Raw genomic sequence first — 24065 nt, forward strand, 5'->3', positions numbered from 1 at the left:
GGGCGGGGCCAAACTTGTTATATAGTGTTTATGTGTAAAACACTAAAGTAGCATCTTCTTTAGTGCTATTGATACTAAATTGAAAGTAAATAGATATTTAGAAAGAACAAGTAGTCCTCTACCAAAATTGTAAATTTGATTACCCCAGGGGTAGGCAATTTGGTATCAGGGTGGGGCCAAAATGGTCAGTTATAAAATGTGTGAAGAATAGACATTTTTTACTTTTTCTTGATAACTATCATTCCAATTCTTTTCAAATTTGGTATGAAACATGTTTGGAACAAAGGGAACATAAAATGTAAATTTCAGGATTCCTGCACCTCTGGGGCTTTAGGGGCAGAGTAAAAACTGCCTAAAAATGACCAATTTTCAAAAATCTTCTTCTCAAGAACCACACACATGTAAGAAAAACTAATTGCATAGTGATGTAGAGCAGGAAGGCCTCTACCAAAATTGTAAATTTCATGATCCCCGGGGTAGGATTTCTGACCCCAGGGCGGGGCCAAACTTGTTATATAGTGTTTATGTGTAAAACACTTAAATGAATTCTTTAGTGCTATTGATACTAAATGGATATAGCAGGTAGTCTTTTACCAAAATTGTATATTTGATTTTCCCCAGAGTAAGGGTTTTGACCCCAGGGTGGGGCCAAACTTAGTATATAGTATTTATGTGTAAGTTTGCTGATACTGTATAAAATCTAAATGCATACTTGGGAATAGCAGAAAAGGATGTACAAAAATTGGTGAATTTCACAACCCAGGGTTATGACTTTAGGATGAGTCCAAATTAGTCATAATTATATATTTTGATGTTTCAATGTTAAAACATGTAAAACTTATACGGTACCAATTTTGATGCACCAGATGCGCATTTCGACAAATAATGTCTCTTCAGTGATGCTCAACCGAAATGTTTGAAATCCGAAATAACAATGAAGTTTTAGAGCTATTATAGCCAAAAACATCGTGCCAAAAAAAGTGGAGTCAAATTCGTCTAAGGATAAGAGCTATGCATGAGGGAGATAATCCTTAATTTTGAAGTGAATTTCTAAATTTTATAACAGCAATTAAATATACATCCGTATTTTCAAGCTAGTAACGAAATACTTAGCTACTGGGCTGTAGAGACCCTCGGGGACTAACAGTCCACCAGCAGAGGCCTCGACCCAGGGGTCATAATGTAAAACTTCTACGGTACCAATTTTGATGCACCAGATGCGCATTTCAACAAATAATGTCTCTTCAGTGATGCTCAACCGAAATGTTTGAAATCCGAAATAACAATGAAGTTTTAGAGCTATTATAGCCAAAAACAGCGTGCCAAAAAAAGTGGAGCCAAATTCGTCTAAGGATAAGAGCTATGCATGAGGGAGATAATCCATCTATTATTTAAAGCCTTTAATCAGTGTATGCACTTTTGAGGGCAGTGAAGTATTAAGAACATATCTGCTTTATACTGTTGGTGAACATTAGAATTTAGCTTAGATATTCAGAACAGGAAATTTTTTTCTAGATTTCATAGCCCATGGGAGTAGCTATACTCTTTCACTAGTATTCAGGGCACCGATAAGGCCTGTGAACCTCTTGTTTTTATCAAATACACTGAATGATGTCGGCCATGGAACGACCCAGTATAAAATCCGCATACTCGCTATCTCAGAATTAGATTATTTCTATAACATGCATGCATGAACGAACGGATATTGTTCGGAATTATCTTACCCAGGCCATGTTTATTATCGGACTTGAGTCATTACCACAATTCTGAGCTACTGGCCTATACAATTTTGAAACTGCATTCATTATAAGAATGAATTTACTAATAGTCGTTATCTGTTTCTATATAAGATGTCGATTGTAGGTCAGGGATAATTCGCAGTACTGCTCAGGAATGCGAGAGGGCGCGATCAATTGGCTTTGCTACGCCACCTAGCGGTGTGTTAATTGGAAATGTGAATGTTGCCGCTTTCGTAGTCTTTCACAACAGAAACAACAATTTTAATAATTATTCTATTATGACAATGAAGCCACTTGTATGTTTGAGTTTTCTATGCGTGTGTGTGATTTTGCTCAGCTGCGAAGTTGAAGGTAAGTGTTTTTAATACTTCATTGATTCGTTCTTATTTTTGCATAATTGTTATGATATACTGCAGAAAACACACCCATCTATGGAATCAACTAATTACATCAATTTTTTAAGTCTTGGTCTTTCTTTCAAAAGAATTTGTTAAATCAACACATATAGCATACAATGCCAGTCCATTAACTAGAGGTCACGGAGAGTTCAGCAGAACGCCTGGATAAAACATTACACATCCGCAGGCGCTTCTTCGTGTAGTAAAGTGTGTCTTATCAAACAAAAACAGGTTCACGACTGTCTTTTTGGAAGACGGATAATTTTTTTTGGTGTGTGGATATACATGTAATAGAGCATAATTAAAGACGTGTAGGAGTGATTATATTATATTGTTTATTCACCAATCAAGGGCCCTCGGGGGGGGGGGGGGGGGGTACAGGTTAAGCAATTAATTATAACAATGAAAATAAATAACAATCATTCAGAAGTACTAAAACTGACAGAGATTATTTCTGTTGTTGTATGCACCTCGGTTAGATGCGTAAGAAGATTAAGAAATGAAAGCGTTAGCGGCTGTAGGGTTTTGTGGAACAGATAAAACCGCCATTTCGCAATACGAGGTCACCTGTGAGCACGCAAGATTTACGGGAGACAAATGCGGAACCTGAATCATTGAGTTTCGGCATTGCCTGGGTTTCTTTAAGTTTATTGCTACAGACCCCGCTCTTCGTGCGACCTAGATCTCACGTACACACACACCACACACATACAGAGAGAGAGAGAGAGAGAGAGAGAGAGTGTGTGTCATGCTTTGATCCATTGTTTTCTGTTCGTTACAGCGTTTAGCGACCTCGCCTGTCCCGCTAACTACCACTACTGTGAAGGGACGATATACTGCTGTCCTTCAGGCTACATCTGCACGGGAACATCCACATGTTTACACTTAGCGTAAGCTTTTCATTGTTTATTTTTCTCGCTGACTGCCTCGGGGTTACCAGTCAGGATGTCCATGTTGCGAGGTTTTATGTCATTCCGTTCAACAAAAGGTGGCGTCCTCGCGTTTTCAGTTGAAACCTCGACCAATTTGTACTGACTGCGATCATCAACAAAATAAATCTGCTGTTGGCATAATCATGTTATTCGCTCCGCGGAGCGAATTAGCATGTATTCTACGGACTTATAGCATTTATTCCGTAAATGTGAATGAATGATTTTTGCTTTTATAAACGGAATAAATGCATGATTATAAAAAGTCAATAGTTAACAGTATAAACCAAGCATGTCAAACTGATTTGCTCCGCGGAGCGAATAATATCATCATGCCCCAGCGGTAACAATTTTCGCTTAATCCATTCTTAGCAGAACCGTTAGCTCTTATGTTAATTTGTGGACTCATAAACCTAGTCACAGTAATTTGAAAGCTTTTCATACACACAAGTGTGGATATGTGTAATGATTTGCATGGTTTGGTCCATTGAAACACTTGGGAATACTAGCAAGTTAAAGGAGAAAAGTGAATGACCCAGGAAATCAAAGTACTTAAAGGGAACGTATGGTATAAAAAAAAAAATTCACATCTTAAATACTTTATAGTTGGTAATTAATCCCACTGGTTATTTTTATCTGATTGTAATCAGTTGTGTAGAAATCAGCTCATAAATAGAGCTAAACATCAGCTGCTGGAGGCTGCCATTTTGCAAGATAAAGTTATCGCTCTTTAAGATATTTCCCACAATCCCATCTGCTTATGACGTATACCGGGCAATTGCCTCCGAGTGAAAGCAGCTGGTCATGTCTGACTGCAAAGGATATCAATATGAGCCCGAGTTTAATGAAGAGGAATTATTGGCAGCTTCAAATGAAAACACTAGTGATTTGGAATGGATTGATGAAAATGACAGAAGAAATGATAAAAATTGGTGCTCTTGTGGACATTGTGACATTCTTTCAAGTCGCAGAGAATGTACATGTTGTAAGGAATCTGTGACAGGCTTTTTCATAGGTGTAGATGTGAGAGTTGGAGTTTTGAAATAAGCATGATCTGATATTGAGATCGTTGGATCATTCCTTAGCACACATGCTGAACAATGATTGGGCAATTCGATCTCTATGTTGCAGGAAGTTGATTTATCTTCAGTATGGATAAAAACTGGGATATCCATGTCTTCATTGAGCTGAAAATATATATGATAACATCAAAATTACTTCATAAATTAAAGAAATGAATTTTCATTATTAAAGGTACATGTATTTCACACAACAATTTTTACCTTTATTTTTTTGGAGGATTTTATTTTTCCTGGTAGTTTTCTCTTTCTTTGATTTATTGGTACATCTGTTTACAAAAGAAGGATTGTATACAGAACAAATCAGTTGATTATCACTACCCCTCTGCATTAATTGCCGCGTAAATGTCAAGACTTGAAAGATTAACGGCACAAGGGGAATTGAAATGACCCTGGTTGTAAAACTCTGTTAATCAGTTAATAGAGCAATGCATCAAATTACCCGTTTCCTTAGATGTTGATGGTCCAGGTTGGTCACAAGGTTCTGTACATGTGTTTTCCAGAAGACGATTGATTAGCTTAAAAAAATGAAAAATACTTTTAATGACCTTTAATTATATATACATGTATTGTACTTCATATCTTTACTTGTACATTGCCATTAAAGAAATGGTTTAATACAAATTGTGAAAGTGAAGTGCTGTAAATGATTTATGAAAGTATTACCTCCTGCTTTTCCTTTTTCTCATATCTTTTTGAACTACTTTCCCTTATTTTCTTGGGCTTGCTGTCATCAAATATTGTAGGCAGTGCATCTTCTTTTAATAGTTTTCTCTTTGGTGTGTATCCCATTATTTTAGCCTAAATAAAAATTAGTTTAACTTAAAGAATAAGTAGAATACAGTGTTTATCCTTCATCTCTAGCCAATACAAAAATGTTCACTGGATAAGGATATCAAAATAAATTGAATTAAATCAAATTAGAAAATGATCATAAGTTAAAGTTTTTAAGGTTGTAAATAAACACTGATTATTTATACATTTACTGAGAAAAAAAAGCAAAATATATTTGGTACTTACCCTTATATCCTCTTTAAAACAATCTTTCTCAAAATGCCGTTCACATACAATTTTATCTCTTGAAAAAACAAATGTTTTTGGATTTAATTTTGCATTTCCTAGGTTATGGATCCATCTTGCACAAAGTTCATAATTTTTTTGGGGATTGGGGATGCTAAAGGTAGATATTCCTTTTCCTCTAACCACAGTGCAAAATTTCGCTTGACACTCAGGCATTATTATAGATATTGGAAAGTGTGTTACTCTGCAACCATTAATGCTATCCCTATAGGCACAGCAGCGGTAATGAATTGCCGCATGTACGTCATCAGCCGCCATGATAAGAGATTCTCCCATACAGCTGAATTTTCAGTGTAAATGACAGATTATATCTTGTTATCAGCAGCAATTATTTTTTCTATGCTAGGTTTTGTTTTCTAGAAGGTACCAGTTTTCACATATCAAAATTAAATTTTTGACCATACGTTCCCTTTAAAGTACTCGTGGGAGTTGAACATTGTGGAAATTCAGTTAGAAAAGATAGTACTGGAAGGGTAGGGGGATAAATGACTGAATATTATCATGATTTTAGATACAAATCAACTGTTGTTGTTTTTCAAAGCGTTACAACAGCAAACATGGATAATGGAAGGCCCATGGGCCACAACGCTCCTCGAGTAACTGAAGTCGTGTTGTTGTTTTCTAGAATTTCACCCCTTTATATTCTCATGAAAAATGTGACCACATATTATGGCCCAAACATTCAAATCAATATGGTTATCAATGCCTTGCAGTTATGAAGAAGTTTTTCCCCTGTATATATACATTCAAGTTTAATCCTTGTTATAGCTAATTCTAAGGATTCATTACTTGAAAAGGTAGTCCAATATGCTAAACTGTCACCTGAGTATACTACAGTCCTGTAGAGGATCAATGGAATGGTAAATAATTGTATAATAACTCAAAATAAATGAAATGCAAAAAAATTAAAAATTGTCGGGCATCGGAAATGCACAAGCCGAGTTGCGCAAGGAATGGGCATAGAGGGAACCGGCAGAAAAGTTTTCAAGAATTATCAAGCAGGGAGCAAAATTTTGCGAACATAAATTTCAGCCGACTTAAATCCTTTGTGACCTTGACCTTTAACCCTTGACTAAAATCAATAGGCTTCTTTGTCTCATCAAGGGCGATAATCCATCTAAGTTTAATTGAGATCCTATAATTTGTTAAAAAATTATAGTGCAGAAAACAAAATTTTCTCCAAATTTCAGTCTATTTATAGCCACTGTGACTTTGACCTTGTGACCCCGGAATCGATAGGCTTCTTGTCTTACTTAATCGATCTAAGTTTGATTGAGATCCTATAATTCGTTCAAGAGCTATGGTGCGGAAAACAAAATTTTCTCCATATTTCAGTCTATTTATAGCCAGTGACCTTGACCTTTGACCTAATGACCCCAGAATCGATAGGCTTCCTCATCTTACTGAGGGTGACAATCCATCTAAGTTTGAATGAGATCCTATAATTTGCTCAAGAGCTATGGTGCGGAAATGAAATGTTGATGCGTGCCCGCCTGCCCGCCCAAAGGCACTTCATCAGATCATAAGCCGAGTTCGACTTCATCGCAACTCCGCTAAAAATGAAACACTAGTCAAATAATATTATTTATTGCCAAGGTATTTGGGATATTATACTGTGGCTCAAACAGGGGGTGAATGAACCTGACAGTATGGAAAGCATATAGTGGAATCAGACTTGTGATGCTGGAAATCTATAGTGATTAATAAACTATACATGTACAACATCCATAACTATTTTTTTTCAGTTTGTGAGGGAGAATCCTCATGTCTCTTTCATCTGTAGACAAATAAACAATGTGTTTTGACCAGAGCAATTTCCAATCCTTTTTGTAGCATAAATTCAACATTGTGGCAACTGGGTTAAACTTTGATAGTGAAGTAATACATGGCAGCACCTTATCCCATGCTCTTAAAATTTCTGTTTGACACACACTCATGACATCCACTCAAACATTACAGAGTGCAGCAAAATCCCATTGTAATAGGGAATTCAAAATGGATAATTGGTACAAAATATGGTACATACTATTCAAACAGGATAATGAATTTGACATATTGATGTCTTGGAAAAGGAAATTCTGACATCGGGGCTCTAAGCGTTTTCAAACATTGTCATTTGATAAAAGTGTTCTACATTTTTAAAAATAGAGATTAATATGTCTTTACATACATAGGTGAGAAAGTTTCCATTATTCCTAGCCGAGACATACCATGTATGCGCAAAAAATTCATAAACAAATATCACACTACTCACGTAGAAAATGTGGACCTTACCGTCATCAAGCGCAGCGAAACACGCCATTTCGAGATTATAGTCGACGAAAGCTCGGTAACAGTAATGAATAAGGTACACTCATTTTGTATCTATTTTGTGACTTTCTTTATTAAAAGGAACAGTTCTCTAATGTGTAACGTGCAATTACTACGTAATTCAATAACTTGAAGCATGAAGCAGTTTCACTTTGCCACCGGATATAAGAAATTTTATTTCGTATTCCGATCCCAATCGAAATTTGTTGACTGGGAATGACGTGTTTTAATTCAATCTACATGTAACATCTAGCATTTTTTATATCACATTTTAAAAAAACCAAATATATACACATACACAATGTTGTAGAGTTATTTCTTGTAAATTTTCTGAGGTTTCGCACCATATTCGATATTTCGCGCAACGGTGTCAATAGGGCTTGTGTGCAGTTGTCGTTCGTTTCCCTATCAATGTTTATAGGTGACGCTGCGTTACAAACGACAATTTTCAACTTATCTTTTATTTTTCTATGTCTATCAGTATCAATTTGATCGAAATCTTTGAATTGAATACAATATCATTGCATTTATTTACATGTCAATTATCAAAATTAGATTAATTCAGAAAAGTTACATGGATTATTTAATGGCGGATGTTTATAAAAGTTTATGTTTATTTTCCTAGGAGTAAATCAACTGACACAGAACCCCCGCTGACGACCACTATACAAATCAATACAAATTACTGCGCAGAAAAGTGCGTGATGACCCAGGGAGATTGAACATAGTTCAACTCCCAACCAGGGGTTCGTTCTTACGCAGAATGAATACTCTAGTGACTCAGACCGGCGGAGAGGAGGGGGGTTACTGGCCGCTTGTTGTGATCCCCACAAGGGGTTCAATACATACGGGTTCCTAGCTACTGTAGAATGATTCATAGTCGATGCTTTAGACAATGCATTTTTTCTCTTTTTTATAGAATCATAATTGGCCCTATAGTGGGTCTGGTGATCCTGATAGTGTGTGTGGTCGTCTGTTGCATCTGTTGCAGTAAGTACACGTATTCTAAGCTTGTTTAAATAAGCACTCTTCTCGTGATATAATGAAAGGCCTCTATATACAATGTGTTGTGTGCCTCAGATCAAACACAATAGATCTGGAACTCGATAAGAATATTACACGAAAAGCTTGTTTTAAAAACAAAGCCAGTCTTTAGACCCATTCTGTTATTTCTGTATATTACAAACAATGAAATGTTCAAATTTCTAACCGGATAAAATTCTTTGAGTTTGCTGATTGTTATGACATTCCACAGAAATACTTTTACTAGATCAAATGCATGTATTTATTGGTATCCTTGAATCACTCACGTGATCTATCGCGATTGGTTGTTATTCGTCGCCCATCAACCATTAACATTCTTACATACATGTAATCAACCCTTTTCTCTAGAATGTTCACCACATTTACTTTGCTGGAAGGGGTATCATTGAACCGCTGGGACTGTCAAAACGGTGTCAAAACCTTGAGAATATGCAACTCTAAAAATATTCTTTACTCAGAGATATTTAGCGGGACAAACTGTTGATAGTCATGATGACTTTAGTTACCAGTTATGTCGCCATGTATTTTTAACACAAATCACGAAATTTGAAGACTGCATAACATTTCAACTACATTTACAATGGAAGACAGAAGCACGAATGATATCAAGATACAAAATATGAAATGCGATACCAACTTTGTTTTATGAAATGCGATACCCACTCTTTGTTTTCAGCTAAATGTAAACATGTCAATCAGGTGATAAAAGTTTTGACCATTGGAAAAAAGATACTCTTAGAATGTCGTGACAAAAGCAGATGATTAGTCACATTTCATGGGAGATTTTCCGCGTGTAATTTGAAATGAAAAACCGAAAGTAGAGTATGTAAATCAAATTCTAAATGTACATGTACGATATTTTTATGTGTAAAGTACTGAATTCATTCCTTCATACAGAATTTTGTATTTCACAAATTATACATTAAATTTGAACCATTCCAATACTCAATATGTATTGACAAAACCACTCAACAGAATACAGCCAAACACGGCCATCGTCATCATCATAAAATTACCTATTCTGGAACATGCTCTGGAGGGAAAGAATTTATACGGCCTGCTATAAAACAATTAACATGATCCTTGTAGTGGCTTTGATTCTTGTAAGTGGAAATTCATACAACCATCTAAAGTAATACAAGCGATCTGAACTCGGATTATTTTCGATGCTTTGAATTATGCTCGATACATATTTTGGATATTTTCTCTCCTCTCTTTCCTATTTATCAGCCCTCTCCTCTTTAGCTTTACTGGGCTTGCTGAATTCGATGTTTTATTGTTTTTAGGGCGGAGGCGCAGCACCCCAGGCGTGGTATACAGCCCCACCCCCCAGTGAACCTAAGTGACAACAACAATGTAATCAGGGCAAGGTCTAGTGAGGGTGTGATAGTGCCTGTCCTACATCATTTGTATACTTACTATTGAAACTTTTTAGACGATTTTTTTTTTCATGAAGGACATTTGTTTTTAATTCGGTGCTGTAGATTTTTGTAGATTTTTTTTAAAAAGAATTTGAATACTTGGATATGTTCAGCATGTTAATTTGCTGAGTTGAAATATACAGCACATGCCATGTATCAAATGTAAAGACATAATATGTACAGTGTTTAGTACTGGTATTAGTACTTCTCTTACATGTGAAACTCGAAGCTATAATTGTTGAATGTCAAATCTAGATCTAGAGAGCGTGAAGTTTGGTTTCATATCTAGTAATTGTTTTAGCATTGTCAATTAATATTTTAGAATTTAATGTATCCGCTGTATAATCTCTATAGAACTGCTTTTGAAGTTTTATTGTGTAGATTAAATTTTATTTTGGCAATCATGATTCTATTCGCAACTTCACTATTAGTATAAATGTTCTCGCTTGATGTTAAAACTGCTATTTTATTCAAAAATTAATTTGTATTTTTCGATTTGTAAAGGTCAATAAAACATTTGTTTAACAATTTGTTAAGAATTTTTCATTAATCCCTACATGCATTTCTCTCTATTTCTCTTTAGAAATAATTGTCAAGTTTGTCCATCTCATATCTCATCGGCTACAGGTGTAAAATCATATTATTTGTACGGGTTGAAGATCGTAAATATATCGAATTCCGCCACATTTCTCTTCTGTAACGATACATTGACGTATGGGAGTGTCATGAATTAGCAAACGGATACATTGAGAGATGAATGGCTATTGACATGATGGGAGGTGAAAGAAAATCAATATCAGCAAGAGCAGCATTTATTCCTTGGAGCCTCTTGCATTATTAAGCCCCTTTGACCCACAAACGAAGATTGTGGGTTTATGAAAAATGGAATATATTTGATTGAACACAAGTTGTGTTACAGTACTAGGACGCCATCTCCCTACAAGTGTACAATATAGAGAACTAATTCAAACTTTCTAGTAATCCTCTACAGCCATAGAGTGTTAAGGCTTGAAACCCTCTACTAGTACTTCATTGCATGCTGTCGTGAAATTGATAAACTTACACCAAGATGATGCGAGGGACAATAAAAGGAGGCGCCATTTTAAAGAGATTTTTTATACTCTGAGAGCAAAATTTGAACTTTTGATACCAATGATATCGGAACATGAAATCAGAATTTTCAGGAACCTCTCCACTCTTAGGTTTGATAATATTCGACAAAATACGACAATATCACACATTATCATATCTTGTGTTAGAACGCGTATGAATCCATACTGTACAGTTTCCAAGCTTTATTCCTATTTAGCTCCAAATCTAAGCGTTTTATCTTGTGTAGTCACACCTGAGTGGTGACTTGTGTTTCTTTTGTTCTCTAATTACACCGCATTCTCATTTACCTGTGTAATGTGTAGAATTTGTATTTGGACGAAGTGGAAAGGCATTTTTTGTAAAATACTCGTAATATTGTTTCTTTATCTTTTTGGGTGTGTGTGTGTGTTTATTTTGGAAAGAACATGGTACTGATGGAGTACATGAAAGGAGAACATGGTACTGATGGAGTACATAAAAGGAGAACATGGCACTGATGGAGTACATGAAAGGAGAACATGGCACTGATGGAGTACATGAAAGTAGAACATGGCACTGATGGAGTACATGTAAGGCGAACATGGTACTGATGGAGTACATGATACTGATGGAGTACATGATACTGATGGAGTACATGATACTGATGGAGCACATGATACTGATGGAGTACATGGACAGCAGTCGGAAACACACTCACTCTTTTCTAAAAGAAGGAATTAGAATAACGTACCACGAAAAAAAAGTTTAAAATACAATTAACCCAGAATTCCCTAATTTTGTCACCGCCAGCGAAAGAAGAAAATCACTGGGCAGTTTATTTATACATTTCATTTACAATGAATCTAATATCTTTGATGCTTTATTGCTATTGAACTCCACATAGACAGGCTGAAATGACTAGAACCCGTGTCAAGAGGCGTAGGTATCATTCAATACAACACCGTCACCTGAACATTGGATAAAAGGACATGTAATAAAATTCCAATTTCGCTGCATTTATTGACGTTTTGAGGGGTTTCAGTTCATACCACACATCATCGTATCTTGTTTTAGAACGCGTATGAATCCATACTGTACAGTTTCCAAGCTTTATTCCTATTTAGCTCCAAATCTAAGCGTTTTATCTTGTGTAGTCACACCTGAGTGGTGACTTGTGTTTCTTTTGTTCTCTAACTACACCGCATTCTCATTTACCTGTGTAATGTGTAGAATTTGTATTTGGACGAAGTGGAAAGACATCTATTGTAAAATACTCGTTTATTGTTTCTTTCTCTTTTTGGGTGTGTGGGTGTGTGGGTTTTTTTTTTTTTATAGTATCTTTGTATTATTTAATCTAATTCTTAAAATACATGTAGCATAAAAGTATTTTACTGAAAAGGTGGTGAAAGTTTTGCACATGGAATAAACCAGCTGTTTTTGAAAGACATTTAAAACTAATCCTATTATATGTATACTACATTTAGGTAATATGGCAGCAATCTAATAGATGGTTTGACTTAATTTCCTGTTAAGGATTTTAATTGAGTAAAATGGGGGGGGGGGGGGTGTCAGAATGGCATTTATCTTTGTGCATGTTACATTCCATCTTCAAACACGCCGACTGCCAGGTAGTATATTATGGAGTATTTGATGTACATGTAATAGTATTAATTTGTGGTGTTATGAAGGCTCGTTATGTAATAAAAGTTTTATTGTACAGGATATTATTAGAGATATTCCTCTTGCTAACTCAGATCAAATTCATAATCATACTGGGACAAGGATAAATCGCCACATAGATGATCGAGGAAATGAACTTATATATAATATAGCTTTGTTTACGTCATCAGCTTCTCATGAACTTATATATAATATAGCTTTGTTTACGTCATCAGCTTCTCATTACTGATGGCCGAGATATTGTTGATACCTTTCGCGAATACACGTGTTTAACACCCTTAATTGTTTAGTACTTAATGAATACACATGTTTAACACCATTAATTGTTTAGTACTTAATGAATACACATGTTTAACACCCTTAATTGTTTAGTACTTAATGAATACACATGTTTAACACCCTTAATTGTTTAGTACTTAATGAATACACATGTTTAACACCCTTAATTGTTTAGTACTTAATGAATACACATGTTTAACACCCTTAATTGTTTAGTACTTAATGAATACACATGTTTAACACCCTTAATTGTTTAGTACTTAATGAATACACATGTTTAACACCCTTAATTGTTTAGTACTTAATGAATACACATGTTTAACACCCTTAATTGTTTAGTACTTAATGAATACACATGTTTAACACCCTTAATTGTTTAGTACTTAATTGGTAGAGAACAAATGTTACATCTAATATAATATGTTTGTGTATCAGAGTTAAATTCATTACTCTCAAACTGTGTCTGTAAGATTTCATCACTCTCAGACTGTGTCTGTAAGATTTCATCACTCTCAGACTGTGTCTGTAAGATTTCATCACTCTCAGACTGTGTCTGTAAGATTTCATCACTCTCAGACTGTGTCTGTAAGGTTTCATCACTCTCAGACTGTGTCTGTAAGATTTCATCACTCTCAGACTGTCTGTAAGATTTCATGCAAAATTTAGTCAATTTTTAACTACACCCAAGTCCTCTTAATATCAAGTGTTCGTTTGTACATGTATTTCAAACGGCAGTCCTCTATTCAAATTAAAAGATACAACTTTTCAAAACTCTAATTTTAGTGAACCTATACATTTTGTAGAGAAAATCTGAAAAGCCCAGTGCTATTATATTGATTATCGTTAATAGCCCAGGAAAATACGTGCGAAATCTTCCAAATATCGAATATACCTGTAGCTGATGATTGACATTGTACGCACTGTATATCAGGTTCAACAGCTTATGGCTGTACAGGAGATTCCTTAAAGATTCAGTAGTGCAGGGACACAATCATTAAGACAAATGACTACAATTTTTAAATTCAGTTGATCTTAACAATTAATCACAATATTATGGTGTCCGGATAGGGCCATTTGCAAAAGCGTGACTGCGCGTTAGTCACAACACGTCGTCACGTCAACAAGCAATGCGCCTTGGCACTCTCACGCCAACAAGCAACGCACCTTCGCGCAGACAAGCAACTGCCTTCGCGCTCTCACGCCAACAAGGAACGCACCTTCGCGCAGACAAACAACGCGTCTTCGCGCTCTCACGCCAACAAGCAACGCGCCTTCGCGCAGACAAGCAACGCGCCATCGCGCCGTCACGCCAACAAGCAACACGGCGCGAAGGCGTATTGCTTGTTGGCGTGACGGCGCGAAGGTGTGTTGCTTGTTCGCGTGAGAGCGCAAAGGCGCGTTGCTTGTCTGCGTGAAGGCGCGTTGCTTGTTGGCGTGAGAGCGCGAAGGCGCGTTGCTTGTTGGCGTGAGAGCGCGAAGGCGTGTTGCTTGTCTCCGCGAAGGCGCGTTACTTCTTGGCGTGAGAGTGCGAAGGCACGTTGCTTGATGGCATGACGGCGTATTGTGACTAACGCACAGTCACGCTTTTGCAAATGGTCCTATCCGGACAAAATACAATATCATCTGCATATCGGCGCTGTTTCATTTTATACTGAAAATTCGAATTGTTTGATGAGGAAGACATTGTAATTCTATCATCAGTCAGTGATACATGTATTGTAATTCTATTATCAGTCAGTGGTACATGTATTGTAATTCTATCACCAGGCAGTGGTACATGTATTGTAATTCTATCATCAGTCAGTGGTACATGTATTGTAATTCTATCATCAGTCAGTGTTACATGTATTGTAATTCTATCATCAGTCAGTGATACATGCATTGTAATTCTATCATCAGTCAGTGATACATGTATTGTAATTTTATCATCAGTCAGTGGTACATGTATTGTAATTGTATCATCAGGCAGTGTTACATGTATTGTAATTCTATCATCAGTCAGTGATACATGTATTGTAATACTATTATCAGTCAGTGGTACATGTATTGTAATTCTATCATCAGTCAGTGATACATGTATTGTAATTCTATCAGTCAGTGATACATGTATTGTAATTTTATCATCAGTCAGTGGTACATGTATTGTAATTCTATCAGGCAGTGTTACATGTATTGTAATTCTATTATTAGTCAGTGATACATGCATTGTAATTCTATTATGAGTCAGTGTTACATGTATTGTAATTCTATCATCAGTCAGTGGTACATGTATTGTAATTCTATCATCAGTCAGTGGTACATGTATTGTAATTCTATCAGGCAGTGTTACATGTATTGTAATTCTATTATTAGTCAGTGATACATGCATTGTAATTCTATTATGAGTCAGTGTTACATGTATTGTAATTCTATCATCAGTCAGTGATACATGTATTGTAATTCTATCATCAGTCAGTGATACATGTATTGTAATTCTATCAGTCAGTGATACATGTATTGTAATACTATTATCAGTCAGTGGTACATGTATTGTAATTCTATCATCAGTCAGTGATACATGTATTGTAATTCTATCATCAGTCAGTGGTACATGTATTGTAATTCTATCAGTCAGTGATACATGTATTGTAATACTATTATCAGTCAGTGGTACATGTATTGTAATTCTATCATCAGTCAGTGGTACATGTATTGTAATTCTATCATCAGTCAGTGATACATGTATTGTAATTCTATCATCAGTCAGTGATACATGTATTGTAATTCTATCATCAGTCAGTGGTACATGTATTGTAATTGTATCATCAGTCAGTGATACATGTATTGTAATTCTATCATCAGTCAGTGGTACATGTATTGTAATTGTATCATCAGTCAGTGATACATGTATTGTAATTCTATCAGTCAGTGATACATGTATTGTAATACTATTATCAGTCAGTGGTACATGTATTGTAATTCTATCATCAGTCAGTGGTACATGTATTGTAATTCTATTATCAGTCAGTGATACATGTATTGTAATTCTATCATCAGTCAGTGATACATGTATTGTAATTCTATCATCAGTCAGTGATACATGTATTGTAATTCTATCATTAGTCAGTGTTACATGTATTGTAATTCTATCATCAGTCAGTGATACATGTATTGTAATTCTATCAGGCAGTGTTACATGTATTGTAATTCTATCATCAGTCAGTGATACATGTATTGTAATTCTATCATCAGTCAGTGATACATGTATTGTAATTCTATCAGGCAGTGTTACATGTATTGTAATTCTATTATTAGTCAGTGATACATGCATTGTAATTCTATTATGAGTCAGTGTTACATGTATTGTAATTCTATCATCAGTCAGTGATACATGTATTGTAATTCTATCATCAGGCAGTGTTACATGTATTGTAATTCTATCATCAGTCAGTGATACATGTATTGTAATTCTATCATCAGGCAGTGTTACATGTATTGTAATTCTATCATCAGGCAGTGGTACATGTATTGGAATTCTATCATCAGCCAGTGGTACATGTATGCAAGCAAGACTGGGAAAAAACTTCATAAACAAGAGGTCCATGGGCCACATCGCTCACCTAATTCGCCTTAGCCCTGCAGTTGTAAATGTATTTCTAATATTTTTCAAATATTTATTCCCATGAAAATTTTTAAACCCCCGCCCCTATTGTGGCCCTTACTTAACTTCAAAGCTCACAATATAACCGTAAAGCAAGGTCAAAAGGTCAACGATTTTTGTTTGAAATGTAAGGAATCTATAAACAGAATATGAAAACCCTACCTTACACAGTTCAAGAGATACTGCCCAGGTTAAGTTTTCTTAAAAGTACAGGTCAAAATCCTAAGTCAAAGTTACAAGGTCGAAAACTTTGGCATCAAAAGAAAGATCTTGTTACAAGAAATGTGTACACATGAAACATGTATCACTCCTCATTCAAAAGTTATGAGCAAGGCTATAGTTTTGAAAATTCAAACTTCAAGGTCACATGTTCAAATCTATAAACAAAATTTTTGGTGTGGGTTTTTTTGTTTATTTTGTTTGTTGTTTTTGTGTGTGTGTGTGTGTTTTGGGTTTTTTTTCTTGTTCTTTTTTTTTCGGTGTTTTTTGGTTTTTTTTTGTTTTTGGCTAGGCGTTCAGCATTAGAGGTGAAAATCGTGGTTACTCAAAATCAATGTTATAAATACAGATTTTAATTCTATTATTGCTAAAATGTGTATCTATGGGTTAATTTTCCTCTTGAATTCATTCTTATTCTTGCATTCAGCCTTTTGGTGGATCGTTTTATTAGCTCACCTGAACCGAAGGTTCAAGTGAGCTATTCTGATCACATTTTGTCCGGCGTCCGTCTGTCTGTCTGTCCGTCTGTCTGTAAACTTTTCACATTTTCGACTTCTTCTCCAGAACCACTGGGCCAATTTCAACCTAACTTGGCCAAAAGCATCCTTGGGTGAAGGGCTTTCAAGTTTGTTCAAATGAAGGGCCATGTCCCTTTCAAAGGGGAGATAATCACAAAAATGCAAAAATAGGGTGGGGTCATTTAAAAATCTTCGTCTCAAGAACCACTGGGACAGAAGAGCTGAAATTTACCTGAAAGCTTCCTGACATATTGCAGATTCAAGTTTGTTCAAATCATGGCCCCGGTGGTAGGATGGGGCCACAAGGGGGGATCAAAGTTTTACATACAAATATATAGGGAAAAACTTTAAAAATCTTCTTCTCAAGAACCACTAAGCCAGAAAAGCTGAGATTTACATGAAAGCTTCCTGACATAATGTAGATTCAAGTTTGTTCAAATCATGGGCTCCGGGGGTTGGATGGGGCCACAAGGGGGATCAAAGTTTTACATACAAATATATAGTTTAAATCTTTTTCTCAATAACCACTGAGTCAGAAAAGCTGATATTTACAAGAAAACTTTCTGACATAGTGCAGATTCAAGTTTGTTCAAATCATGGTCCCCTGGGGGTAGGATGGGACCACAAGTGGGGGGGGGGGGGGTCAAAGTTTTACATACAAATATAGAAAAAAGCTTTAAAAGAACCATTGGGCCAAAGAAGTTGACATTTACATGAAAGCTTTCTGACATAGCGTAGATTCAAGTTTGCAAAGGGTAGTTTGGGCCATAATAGGGACCAAGGTTTTACATGCAAATATATATGGAAAGTCTTCAGATATGGGCCAAGGTGACTCAGGTGAGCGATGTGGCCTATGGGCCTCTTGTTTCCTTCAAAATTCAATTCAATAACGTATCTTTGTGTATTTATGATTGATTTACACAGTGAAAATACTGTATGATACAGAGCCAGGGAATTTTGTGTATATACTAAATTCATAAACTGAAGTCGGGCGTTGCTGTGATGGATAAAATCTCACTGCTACGGGGTATCATTGATAACACCAACAGCTGTTACATGCTGGGTGAAATATTCTTCAAACCCGAGTCAGTAAAAGGGAGAAAACTCAATTTTTTAAAGTAAAAAATTTAGTACACGTATTGAAGGAAGTGGAACAAAAGCAACTTTGCATTCAAACCTCAGGAAACGGTATAAAAAGTGAAAAAATAGTGACATTGAATATAAAAAGTGGTCGATAAAAAAGGCAGAGTTGTTTACTATACGTAGAGAAATAAGACGGGAGTTCTCACCGAAACCAAAATCGGAAAAGTTGAATTCATCACACAATACCTACACAACAGTTTGCACAGTGGAGATCGGATACTTCATTTTAATAAATGTTCTAAACGAATGAGATAGATAGAACGGTGGACTATTTTCATTACTCATACTGTTAGATATCAGAGCATTCTAGCTTGTTATTCTCACGAATTGCAGCCGACAATTCCATTTGAATATCCGGACTCAATTTAATTAATTGATTAAACACATCAAACATAAAAAGTTATGAATATGACCAACGCATCTTTACCAGTATTATCAATTATGATTACTAATAAATTAGATAAAGCGGGGACTGATATCTTTTGATTGTAATGGATAGAGAACGCACTAGCCCGGCGTTATATGAATATACATACGAATAATCCATATATCTCCAGACAACTGTGATGACTGATCATAAAATCAAGTCTATTATTCTATCATCTAAGAAACGTCTTTTAGTTTTATTTGAGATAATGTACCTCGGGCCCCATCACACTAACAAACTGAATGGAGCGCGGTAGTATTGCATCTTAAGTTAAATTTTTATGTCAAATTAGTCTTAACTTTTAATTAGTGACAATGTAAGGGGAAAAACGGATTGAATGTAAATATATTTTCCATGCGTGAACTTTGTGTAAAAATGAACGCAACTTCATAAAGGAGCTATTTGCTGTAGGACAAGTCGAGAATTGATTAAAAAGAAAACTGCGTGGGAATCCAATCCAGGACCAGTTGTCAGTTACACTACCCACCAAACTACGCAGGACCAGGTACACTACCCACCAAACTATCCAGGACCAGTTGTCAGGTACACTACCCACCAAACTATCCAGGACCAGTTGTCAGGTACACTACCCACCAAACTATCCAGGACCAGGTGTCAGGTACACTACCCACCAAACTATCCAGGACCAGTTGTCAGGTACACTACCCTCCAAACTATCCAGGACCAGGTGTCAGGTACACTACCCACCAAACTATCCAGGACCAGGTGTCAGGTACACTACCCACCAAACTATCCAGGACCAGGTGTCAGGTACACTACCCACCAAACTATCCAGGACCAGGTGTCAGGTACACTACCCACCAAACTACGCAGGACCAGTTGTCAGGTACACTACCCACCAAACTATCCAGGACCAGTTGTCAGGTACACTACCCACCAAACTATCCAGGACCAGTTGTCAGGTACACTACCCACCAAACTATCCAGGACCAGTTGTCAGGTACACTACCCACCAAACTATCCAGGACCAGTTGTCAGGTACACTACCCACCAAACTATCCAGGACCAGGTGTCAGGTACACTACCCACCAAACTATCCAGGACCAGTTGTCAGGTACACTACCCACCAAACTATCCAGGACCAGTTGTCAGGTACACTACCCACCAAACTATCCAGGACCAGGTGTCAGGTACACTACCCACCAAACTATCCAGGACCAGTTGTCAGGTACACTACCCTCCAAACTATCCAGGACCAGGTGTCAGGTACACTACCCACCAAACTATCCAGGACCAGGTGTCAGGTACACTACCCACCAAACTATCCAGGACCAGGTGTCAGGTACACTACCCACCAAACTATCCAGGACCAGGTGTCAGGTACACTACCCACCAAACTACGCAGGACCAGGTGTCAGGTACACTACCCACCAAACTATCCAGGACCAGTTGTCAGGTACACTACCCTCCAAACTATCCAGGACCAGGTGTCAGGTACACTACCCACCAAACTATCCAGGACCAGGTGTCAGGTACACTACCCACCAAACTATCCAGGACCAGGTGTCAGGTACACTACCCACCAAACTATCCAGGACCAGGTGTCAGGTACACTACCCACCAAACTACGCAGGACCAGATGTCAGGTACACTACCCACCAAACTATCCAGGACCAGTTGTCAGGTACACTACCCACCAAACTATCCAGGACCAGTTGTCAGGTACACTACCCACCAAACTATCCAGGACCAGTTGTCAGGTACACTACCCACCAAACTATCCAGGACCAGTTGTCAGGTACACTACCCACCAAACTATCCAGGACCAGTTGTCAGGTACACTACCCACCAAACTATCCAGGACCAGGTGTCAGGTACACTACCCACCAAACTATCCAGGACCAGTTGTCAGGTACACTACCCACCAAACTATCCAGGACCAGTTGTCAGGTACACTACCACCAAACTATCCAGGACCAGTTGTCAGGTACACTACCCACCAAACTATCCAGGACCAGGTGTCAGGTACACTACCCACCAAACTATCCAGGACCAGGTGTCAGGTACACTACCCACCAAATTATCCCTGCTGATGTTTAAGTCCACCCGCCACCTCACCCCTGCTTTCACGTTTGGAATTAATTTAATATAATGAAGGTTACATGTATATACATTTAGCTTTATAGGTGACAAGCAATAAAATAAAGGCAATCTATAATTAATATTGGATGTTAGATCTGCGAGACACGCTGGCAAGAAACGTTACAACTGCGGGCCTAACATATCAGGAAGCCGAAAATACAGCTAAAGACCGTGTGACATGGAGGGATACCATAGCGGCACTGATGTGATAACAATCACTAACAGTATCCAGTGAGTGAGTGAGTGATCTGTATACTCGCTATACACCATGTGAGTGAATTAATGGACCAAATTTTAATCAGGTGGGATAAAGTATGGCATGTCAAACGTTGAAATATTTGATCTAATTTTCCATTTGTATTCTATATTTTCCATTTGCATTGTATAATTTTCCAATAACTGTAAGTTATGAGGCAAGAGTTATCTCTCTTATAATATACTACAATCACTACTGAATTCTCTAGGGAAAAGAGTACCAATTCGTTTCCCATAGACCTCAATGCTAACCTTTGGCCCTCTCACTAATTAACTATATCAATTTTAAACAAATGACCGCAAACATTTCAAAGTTCATTCCAAGTTTGATAAAAAAACGACCAAATATACATATATATATAAATAAATATATATATATATATATATATATATATATATATATATATATATATATATATAAATAAAGCACTAAATAATCACAACTAGGTACTGAAAATTTTCGCCCCAACAAAGTTGTAAAGTTGTTGTGGCCGAGTGGACTTACCCACTGGTTTGACAATCTTGCTAGGCGGTGGGTGCCGTACGTCGCTGGTTCGACCCCGGGCTGGGGCGAAAATTTTCAGTACCTAGTTGTGATTATTTAGTGCTTTATATATTAATTAATTGATTATCACATGTATCGTTTAGATCCTAGGGGTAAACGTAAGGTTGGGTGTTATAATTGTTTGTTTGTGCTTTATATATATATATGTGTGTGTGTGTGTGTGTATAGGGTCCCGTGGCTTTTATATATATACATGTATAGGGTCCCGTGCCTTTTATAGGCCATATTTGTACTTTATTACAACACATAGCAATCTGCAGTAAATTACACACTTCCTTTTAAGCACACCCCTACCATGGTAATTTCCTCAGTCATTTCTCGATTTAGAGCGATAATTTTTCATCCTGACAATGAATTTAACCTCTATAATATTTCTTTCAATTCCAAATAATTTCACTCTTGATATCAGCCAATCACGCAACACCTAGACATTTATACACCCGCTCAATCTTGGGGTAAACTTCGTCCGGGTTACGCATGTGGGGATTTGGTACTCTCATTCTTCTAACTGTAAGCTAGGAGGCAAGACTTATCGCTCTTACAACGAGTATTCTTTTGTAGCTTCATACCAAATTGTCAATCTCTCACCAGAGGGCGTATTACGCTACGCGACAATTAGTGGAGCATAGCGGGAACGATAACTCTGGGTAGAGATTGCCAAATTGTATGTACAAATGTACATGTATGTAGAGGGTGTCGAGGTACATGTCATTTCTCATTAGTTTTCTATATTTTCCTTTTAAACATGTATATATGTGTTATCTATAGGGAGAGCTCCGCTCTCACGCCCTCTATTACGATAAAATGTTACTTGCGTAAGATTGATTGAATTGAGTGATTACAGAGGCCAAGGTTACAGTGTAAAATACGTGAGATATTTTAAAACGAGATGAGTGCAGGCAGTTCAACTTAGGGAAATCCTTAGATAACTCATAAGACAAACGTTATGACATTTTCTTTTCAATACTCAAAGAAATCAAGTTGACAAAATCTAGACCTCAAAAACTTTTGATTCCTATTAGCATTGTGACGCCTCCGTCCGATACTTCTTTCTTGGGAGTGTGGTGTGTTTTGGGCAAGGATAATAGGTCAGTGCACAATATACATATGAAAACTTCTCCAAGAATCTCTTTAGGCTTCATTTGCCTATACTTACTCATTCAATGCATGTACGGTGAGAGTAGACACTGGAATATTGATCTCAATATTTTCAGGACAGGACGGATAAATATTCTCTGACCAGAATCGAATGAAAATGAGATTTTGTCCACTGGGATCGGGAAGTTTATATGACAAGGAAAAGCATTTTTGGTTTCGTGTTGGAAGTGGCCGGGAATGAATTTACAAGCCTCTCCATACATATAACACATCTCATGAAAACCGATGTCATTCCTATACCGTCCGTCAGTTTGTTCCAAGTGACGGAAGAAATGAACAGAGGCATGCCCACCATCCAACTAATCTTTATCAAATCGGCACAAACAATATTAGCTTCTTCCTCACTGTAACTGGCTTGAATTTTCCGACGTGTTCTAGCCTTCTGCAACATGTTACTATCGTGCGTTATGCATAAAGGAGTTTGTTTTCATTTCTGAACCAAAAAAAAACAAAAAAACAAAAACCAACCAACCAAAAAACAAAACAGCTGTCAATTGATTCACTTCTAATGCTGTAGCATTAACCCTTTAACTACCAGAAATTTTCGAGTTTTCCTTCAAAGCTGATAAAAAAAAATTAAATTGAAATTAAAGCATTTTCTAGTCATTTTCATAATATAACCTATACATATTCGAAAAAGAGAGGAAAACTCTTGAAGATTTTAATTATGCACCATTGTTCACACACACACACACACATATATACTTAGGCTGAAGGCTGGTACGCTTTCATAGGGAAATTAATATATTTAGGTTGTAAAACAGTAGTTCTAATTCATAAAACAAAAACCTAATCTCAGATTTACCATATAAATTTATTCACTTTTTCCACGTAAATATAGTTATGTATCGTTATATAATCTATTTGCGCAATATACACGGTAATGTCAAATGACGTCAAAGTGCATTTTTCTCGTTTTTACCTTGTAAAATACATTACTTTCATTACTTCCCATGACACTTGCTCGTACCTAAATATGACTGTAAGAAAAAAATGTAGCAAATGTT

At 36.7% G+C, this 24065-nt stretch overlaps 3 protein-coding genes across 4 annotated transcripts in view; 1 reads left to right on the plus strand and 2 right to left on the minus strand.

The window, feature by feature from the left end:
• LOC125659626 (2'-deoxynucleoside 5'-phosphate N-hydrolase 1-like) overlaps window positions 1-24065 on the minus strand; it is a 370196-nt gene that overhangs the window by 254885 nt on the left and 91246 nt on the right. The window lies entirely within an intron of this gene.
• LOC125659080 (uncharacterized) lies at window positions 1661-10530 on the plus strand. Its single transcript, XM_048890629.2, has 4 exons — window positions 1661-2090; window positions 2919-3027; window positions 8455-8525; window positions 9866-10530. Exons 1-4 carry the CDS (start codon window positions 2018-2020, stop codon window positions 9913-9915), a joined length of 303 nt encoding a protein of 100 aa, XP_048746586.2. The 5' UTR covers window positions 1661-2017; the 3' UTR covers window positions 9916-10530.
• LOC125659075 (uncharacterized) lies at window positions 3254-5565 on the minus strand. Of its 2 annotated transcripts, XM_048890620.2 has the most exons (5): window positions 5166-5565; window positions 4812-4946; window positions 4588-4663; window positions 4350-4414; window positions 3254-4253 (listed from the first exon to the last, which is right to left on the minus strand). In XM_048890620.2, the coding sequence occupies exons 1-5, from the start codon at window positions 5499-5501 to the stop codon at window positions 3891-3893; spliced, it is 975 nt and encodes a 324-aa protein (XP_048746577.1). In that variant the 5' UTR covers window positions 5502-5565; the 3' UTR covers window positions 3254-3890. The 2 variants fall into 2 exon arrangements, with proteins under 2 accessions (XP_048746577.1, XP_048746578.1); XM_048890621.2 differs by lacking the exon at window positions 5166-5565 and having other exon boundaries at window positions 3427-4253; window positions 4812-4982.

This window comes from Ostrea edulis, chromosome 9, assembly GCF_947568905.1.
Source record: "Ostrea edulis chromosome 9, xbOstEdul1.1, whole genome shotgun sequence".
In the NCBI taxonomy this organism is placed as follows: Eukaryota; Metazoa; Mollusca; class Bivalvia; order Ostreida; family Ostreidae; genus Ostrea; species Ostrea edulis.